This window comes from Tupaia chinensis, unplaced genomic scaffold, assembly GCF_000334495.1.
Source record: "Tupaia chinensis unplaced genomic scaffold, TupChi_1.0 Scaffold000355_1, whole genome shotgun sequence".
In the NCBI taxonomy this organism is placed as follows: domain Eukaryota; kingdom Metazoa; phylum Chordata; class Mammalia; order Scandentia; family Tupaiidae; genus Tupaia; species Tupaia belangeri.
The window spans coordinates 4,567,374-4,574,772 of NW_006159850.1; the positions used below are offsets into that span (position 1 = coordinate 4,567,374).

At 57.4% G+C, this 7,399-nt stretch overlaps 2 protein-coding genes across 2 annotated transcripts in view; one reads left to right on the forward strand and one right to left on the reverse strand.

Moving 5' to 3' along the window:
* The window catches only part of OSGIN1 (oxidative stress induced growth inhibitor 1), a 38,094-nt gene that overhangs the window by 933 nt on the left and 29,762 nt on the right, over positions 1-7,399 (reverse strand). The window contains exons 3-7 of the mRNA XM_027773487.1: positions 6,417-6,536; positions 4,878-5,014; positions 3,772-3,963; positions 3,445-3,536; positions 2-335 (exon numbers count right to left, since the gene is read on the reverse strand). Coding sequence (XP_027629288.1) covers positions 2-335; positions 3,445-3,536; positions 3,772-3,963; positions 4,878-5,014; positions 6,417-6,483 — 822 coding nt within the window. The 5' untranslated portion in view covers positions 6,484-6,536. The remainder of the gene's footprint in view (position 1; positions 336-3,444; positions 3,537-3,771; positions 3,964-4,877; positions 5,015-6,416; positions 6,537-7,399) is intronic.
* Positions 1,087-3,438, forward strand: LOC106735305 (uncharacterized). The gene is made up of 2 exons (XM_014589374.1): positions 1,087-2,285; positions 2,470-3,438. Exons 1-2 carry the CDS (start codon positions 1,716-1,718, stop codon positions 2,863-2,865), a joined length of 966 nt encoding a protein of 321 aa, XP_014444860.1. The 5' UTR covers positions 1,087-1,715; the 3' UTR covers positions 2,866-3,438.

The window sequence follows — 7,399 nt, forward strand, 5'->3', positions numbered from 1 at the left end:
CCTCCAGGGCCGACAGCTCGTGGTGGACAAAGGGTAGGGCCTCCCCGGGGACACCCAGCCGGGCCGGGCTGTCGAACGTGCCCGTGGCCAGCACCACGTTGCGGGCACACAGTGAGAAAGGCTGCCGGCTCTGGTCCTTGGCGGTCAAGAAGCCGCTCACCTGGAATAGGGGGCTGGGGCCTGGGGCCCCTGAGCTGCTGGGCTCAGCTGCCCCCCACTCCACGGCCGTGACCTCGGCCCTGGACACGAAGCTGTGGCTCAGCCCCTTCTTGGTCACGTAGTCCCGGTAGTAGCGAGCAATGTCCCCAGCGGTGGCCCGGCTGTTCCGCAGACCTCTGTGGGAGGATTTGGGAGGGGCATCGTGGTTGTCCAGGGGTGGGGAGAGTTGGGTGGGGCATGGGATGGCAGAGCCTGGAGCTGGACAGCAGCCATGTCACCCACTGACTGTAGGGCTCAGCCAAGCCTCAGTCTCCTGTTCTGTGAGATGGAGCTAACCAGGCACTGCCCTCGGGAGAGGGGGCACAGGCTGGTTCAGGTGTGGCCTCCAGAGCCGCACTGCCCTGGCTCTAGTCCTGGCTCTGCTGCCGTGAGCCGTGTGCCCGATTTGCTCCCTGCCTCAGTTTCCCCACTTGCAAAATGCGGACGATGGTGGTGGCAGGCCCTGTTTAATGAGTTGGTGGAGAGGCATAGGTGAGCCTACATAAACGAAGTGCCCGGGGAGAGCCTGCCTGGCAGTCAGTGACAGAGCAGGGCTGGCCACCACGCTCACACATCTCAGGACTCGGGAGTAGCCCATGTAAACATGCCATGGTTCCATTTTCAGAAAGTTCAGGAACCGGCAACGGAGGGCAGGAGAGGAAGGAGGTGACGGAGAGGGCATGGTGGGGCTTCTGGGGAGAAGGGATTTCTTCTTCATTCTGAGTAACAGTTCCACCGACCCCCACTCCACGCTGTGTCCTTTCTCTATATCCCAATGAAGAAGTCAATGACAAATGTCGCGGGGATGCACTCAGCCGGGTTCCCGCCCACCTGACGACAACAGGGGCTGTTACTATTGTTATTGTCACTCTTTAAAAAAAGCTTTCCAGGGGTGGTCAGACCCTTCTGGCTGGGGCCGAGTTGCACTTCGGCGCAATCTCAGTGGCTCACTATCTGGTGGGGCAACCTCGGGGAGTGAGGCGCCCAGCGTATGCACGTGTTACCAAGGCTGAGCTCACTGAATGGAGACGCTGTGTGACACGCCGTCTGGCTGAACGCCACAATGGCAGCATGGCTCAGACAGCGTCCCCAAGGCCACCCCAGCCAGCTTGGCTTGTCCAGGCTCTACCAGGGCAGCCACACTCATTTCCACGGGCTTGCCATCTCCCACCTCGGTGCTTGGAAAGCTCGTCATAGGCAACGGCCCTAAGCATGCAGGCGTGTTATTTGTGGTGATGACAGCACGCGAGGGCAGGGAGTGCGTCTGCCGTGCTTTGCTCCAATGCCCGAGCATAGGCCTGGCACACAGCACACATTCAAGGAAGGTTTGCTGAGCCCAGAGGTGTTCTCCCACCTTTGAGAGGATTACAAGACTGTGTAAAAGGATGGTTGCAAACACTGTCATACCACGGGAAACACCTGTCATACCATGGGCAAACACGTGTCATGTCACGTGCAAACACTGTATCATACCACACGCAAATACTGTACATACCACAGGCAAGCACTGACATACCATGTGGAAACACTTGTCATATCACATGCTAACAGTGTATCATACCATATGGAAACACCTATCATACCGCGTGCAAACACTGTATCATACCAGGTGCAAACACTATATCATACCAGGTGCAAACACTGTATCATACCACGGGGAAACACTGTATCATACCACGGGGAAACACTGTATCATACCACGGGAAACACTATCATACCACATGCAAACACTGTATCATACCATGGGGAAACACTGTATCATACCACGGGCAAACACTGTATCATACCAGGTGCAAACACTATATCATACCAGGGGCAAACATGTATCATACCACGGGGAAACATTGTATCATACCACGGGGAAACACTGTATCATACCACAGGAAACACTGTATCATACCACATGCAAACACTGTATCATACCATGTGTAGACACTGTATCATACCACAGGCAAACATTATCACACCACGGACAAACACTGTATCACACCATGGACAAACACTGTATCACACCACGTGCAAACACTACTGTATCATACCACGGGCAAACACTGTATCATACATGGGCAAACACTGTATCATACCACATGCAAACACTGTATCATACCATGTGTAGACACTGTATCATACCACAGGCAAACATTATCACACCACGGACAAACACTGTATCACACCATGGACAAACACTGTATCACACCACGTGCAAACACTACTGTATCATACCACGGGCAAACACTGTATCATACATGGGCAAACACTGTATCATACCACCTGCAAACACTTTATCATACGCAGGGAAACACTGTATCATACCGTGGGCAAACACTGTATCATACCGCGAGGAAACACTGTATCATACCGTGGGGAAACACTGTATCACACCGCGGGGAAACACTGTCACACTGCGGGGAAACACTGTGTCATACCACGTGCAACCACTGTCATACCACGTGCAAGCACTGTCATACCCGGTGGATGCTTATGATACACTGTTTCGATGTAAGAGAGTGTAACAAAGTGTTTATACACAGAGCATGTCTTCTGTTTGGCTGTGAACCCATGGCTACCAGGCCTGGAGTTTGTCCTACCCCTGAGAGCCTCAGTCTTTGTGTCAGAGACAGCGGACTGAGAGAGGCCCTGGGCCCACCAGCACAGCCTGGGGATTAGGCCTCCCTGTAAGGGCAGGCTGCACCCTAATACCTGCCCTGGAGTCAGGGCTCACTCAGGCAACTCCGCCTCCACCAGGCAGGGCAGAGGCTGGAATTCAGTCGTTTTGTGACTCGACTGTTTCTCCGGGGCGCAGTGTGGTTGTGGTGGGGCAAGGGACCCGACAGGAGAGGCACCTCCAGATGTGCCAGTACTGGGGGTAGCGGGGTGAGGGTGTCATCTTTGCTTAATTTTCAGCAATCTGTAGTGTGTTTGTTTTGCACGCAAACACATGAGAGTGAAAAGTAAGTGCATCCTGTTAGCTGACCTAGAGAGGCTCAGGGCAGGCACGGGTGGCAGCTGCCGGCCCTCACCCCCTCCTTAGGCTGGGGTGTTACAGGAGGCCGAGTTGGGGGACTGCATGGAGGGATGGGGCAGCACAGGCCAGGAGTCTTGGGTGAGCCAGCTCTGCTGCTCACTGCTACTCCATGTGGTCTGGGCAAGCCCTTCCTTTAGCGAAGCCTCAGTTTCCCCTCTGGCTCCGGGCTCTGTGAGGGCTCAGTCTTCCCTGCCCACCCAGGCTGCCTGGGGCTGCCTCACCTTCGCTTCCTGCACAGCCAGTCCTTGACCTGCAGGTCCGGGAGCCCCATCCACTGGCCTTGGCTTAGGGTCACCATGGAGCCTTCGATGGACTGTGGAAAGAGGCCAGTTAGGCCAGGGCCCCGCCAGCCCACATGATTCGGGCCGATGGCAGGGAGACCCCAGCGGGCTGCGGAGAGAGGAGGCAGGGCAGGCAGAGCTGAGGGGCAGAGAGGGAGGTAGATGAGGAAAGGGGAAGGAAGAGTCCTTGCCCTGGTTAGGGGACCAGGCAGTCTCCCCCAGACTTGGAGCAGATTTGGCCCCACCCCCACGCCCCACCCCACTCACATGCCAGGCTCCCCCAGGAAGGTTCCGGCCCAGAACCACGTGGGGGACGGCTCGCTCCTTCTGGTGCCTCCAGGTCAGGACAGAGTCCATGTTTCCCCCGAAGTCTGTGTCCGGGCGCAGCAGGGCATCGAAGAGCAGGGCCACGGGGCTCTGGCACCGGCCTTCCAGGCCCTCGGACAGGTAGTCCAGGTCCTAGGGAGGGGTGCGGGTCAGAGTGGCTGTGCGCTCTAAGACTCAGGCTGGCACGGCATGGGGCCCAGCTGGGGATGGGCCGCTTCCCTGAGGCTGGAGGGCCCTGGCCGCACAGAGATGTCACATGGGGCCATTTGGGAGCTCTCGCTTTGGAACCCCTCCAGCCAGCTTGGAAGGGCCTGGAACAATCACCTGGCGCTGCATTCCTCCCTGGTATTAGGGGCCAGCTGGGTGCAGGACGCGCTGCCTCTCACCAAACGACAGTGTGCACCAACACGTCAAAGGCTTTGATGCGTCCTGCCGCCGTCCCGGCACCCCTGGTATCTCCCACGTGTCCTGGAGCAGGGACTCTCTGCATGTCACTCTGAGGACCTAGAAGGGACCTGGGGATGCTGACCTAGGTGGGTGGTCCGGACTTTACCTCCCACTCCTCAGCTCAGGGCTAGGAGGGGCCCAGCAGGATGGACGCTGCCTGGAGGGGCAGGTGGGCAGTCAGTGGCCTCCCGGAAGGCAAGGGGCATGGAGGAAGCGCTTGTGAGCCCTCGTGGTCAGGGGTTCTCAGTGTGGGCTGGGGGTCCCTGTCCTGGTGGCTGTCTCGTGCATTGCAGGGTGGCTCCCAGCATCCTTGGCCTCTATGCCCCAATTCAGAAGCACCGGCACCCAGCTGTGCTGACCAGACACTGCTAGAACCACTGCCTTGCTGAGAACGCCTCATCTAGGCCATGGTGAGACACCCCACACAGTGGTGGCAGGTCTCAAAGGCAGCCTCGGTTTCGCTCACACAGTTTCTTGGATGGTGGCATGGATTCTCACTGTGTCTGGTCTGATTCCCGTAAAATGTGGACTTCTGCTTTTCTCTGGAAAACTGTAGGGGTTCCCAAAGGGCATGCGTATCCTCCCCAGGCTTGACTCACCTGGTCCAGGATGGAGACCCCCGGGGCCTGGGCGAGCTTCCTCTGCAGCAGGGGGTGCGGGTGGATGGCATCTGGCCTCAGGTAGGGCGTATACCCCGACAGCAGGTAGGACAGGCAGATGCCCGAGGGGCCGTTGCCTGGGGAGAGAGCCACAGCCTCATTAGACACAAGAGCAGTGCTGAGGCTTGGTCTCGATCTGCTCTTCGTTCTTGAAAACAAATATACAAATAAAAGACATCTGAAGCCTTTATTCTGTGGCAGACACCAAGTATAATCATAGTAATCAAGGGGGCCTGCAGGTGGCGTGGTGGTTAAGGGCACTGGATGCCCAGATGGCTGACTGTGGTTTGAGTCCTGGACCAGGCAGCTTGCTTTCTTGCTTTCTCTCTCTCACACTCACTCTGTCCTCCTCTGGTCAAATTAAAGTAAATAAAAATGAGTAAAGTTAAATAAAATAATTATTTTTAATATATCATAATTAAGGAGAACCAGCAGTTAGTTTAATGGCTATGTCGCTGGAATCCCATGTAGTCGACCGTGGTTCGAGTCCCGGACCCGGTGGCTTAGAACTCACGCCAGGCGCGTGTGCGTGCGTGCCCAAGATCCTGAGAGGAGAATGGAGGAGAAGGGATTGTGGCGTGACCATCCCCCCTGGGAGGTGATTTCTCACTTTCTGTCTCTATGTCTCTCTGTCTGTCTGGCAAGTGCATGCGCCCTATAGCAAAAACCTCTCAAAAAAATATATATCATAATTAAGAAAAAAAAATCAATGAACGATTGCTGAGAACTTGCTGTATGCCAGGGGTTCTTTTAAGATCTTTTAATACCACTGCCACTGTAACATCACTGAGAGAAACACTTCTCTCTCTCCTTTTATACTTCAGGAAACTGGGGCACAGAGAGGTTAAGTAAGTGGCCTGGGGTCACACAGCTGGCAGGAGAGCTGAGGCTCAAACCCAGACAGAGGGAAACTTGGACAACACAGCTGAGGTCTGAGATCCCAGTGAGCCCAGCTGGGAGCCACATGCTCAGGGGACGGGCTTGGGCGCTGGGTGCTCAGGACAGCTGTGCCGAGGCACCTGTGAGCTGTCTCTGGGGTTTCCTGGGAAGTAAGTTGGCCCCACTTCTGCCTCCCCTTACCTGGCCTGAGGTTGGCTATTAGGAGCACAGGGGGTGGCCTCCTGCTAGCTTTGGCCTTGGAGGGACCCTTTCACGTGGCCCTGATGCTAGGGACTGTCTGTCTCTGGGGACGGGAACCATACGTGCTGCTATGCGCCCTCGTGCTGGGCGCAGGGCCATCACGGGACCGTGCGGGCTCTGGACGGGCCCTTCCTCCCACCCCGAGCTGGAGCTGCTTGCTGGCTGCTGGGTTCTCGGGAGGATTAAGGCAGCAGGACTTTGTCAGCCAGTAAGAGTCCAGCCACCTGGTAAATGCTCAGTGGGTTAACTGCGACCGCAAGGCCTGCCTGGGGGCTGCGACCACTGGTCCGGGGACCTGGGGCCCTGCACAGGCCCTCCCCAAGGAGAGCCCGCACTCACCGATGATGACGACTGGGAGGGGCTCAGAGCTGCTGGTGCCGAGGGGCTCCTTCCTCAAGAGGCTCATGGCTGTGGCTGGCGTGGGGCTCGGCCAACCTGGAGGCAGAGGGGAGGGAGGGCCTTCTTGGGTTAGACTGGGTGTCACCCAGCCACAGGGTAGCCTCCTGGGGGCTTCAGGGCCAAGTCCAAGGTCCCTTGAGGCACCTGGCACGTGTCTTCTCAGACCCCAGCTCTGTCCTCACGCTTCGCTTCCTCCTTTCCAAACGGGCCTCTCTGTCCAGCCAGCTCTGAGCACCGGGGCAGCTGGTGTCTCTCTGAGCCATGCTGCTCCCTGCCCCGTCCGAGGGGCAGTGACTGACCCTGCGTCTTTAACCCGTGTTCCCATGACGACCCGTCTCGTGAAGCAGCTGGGGTCAGCACTGGCTCTGGTAGCTGCTTCCTAGCTGGTGGCTCCCTGGGTCTGTAAAAGGTGACTGACGAGAGCCCCTATCTCCCAGGGCTGTCGAGGGACACAGGGCAGATGCTCCTGGGGCAGACTTCCTCAGCTCTACTGCCTGCTGCAGGGCTGAACTGGAACCCCTGGACTAGGGGCTCTTGGGGAACTGCAGCAGCTTGGTCTGGGGAAAAGCTGGCCAGGCTGCCTGTGCCTGAAGCGCTAGCGCCCCCTGCTGGCCGCAGGCCCAAGTCACTCGGAGGCCTCTGAGGGCTCTCAGACCGGCAGATACAGAGACCCAGTCTCCTGCAGGGTCACAGCTAGCAAGTGGGGGTTGGCCTGGACCACCCAGAGTGGCCAGGAGTAGAGGCCCAGGGTCACCTGCCTCCTGACTTCTTCTGGACAAGGAAGGAATCCAGAGTTTTGTGTGAATTCTCTGATTTGGAAAAGTGGGGAACACGTTCTCATCGTTGGGACAATCTTGACCGGCCCCCGAAGTGTACCTGAGGCTGGTGCATGGCCTCTCCCCTGTGCGCAGTGACAGGAATGC

What these genes read in the sequence shown, in the direction of transcription:
- LOC106735305 (XM_014589374.1), top strand. Translation starts at nt 1,716, where the DNA reads ATGTGGAAACACTTGTCATATCACATGCTAACAGTGTATCATACCATA. An exon ending in CAAACACTGTATCATACCAC is followed by an intron (nt 2,286 to 2,469) that starts ATGCAAACACTG and finishes GTATCATACCAC; the next exon opens with CTGCAAACACTTTATCATAC.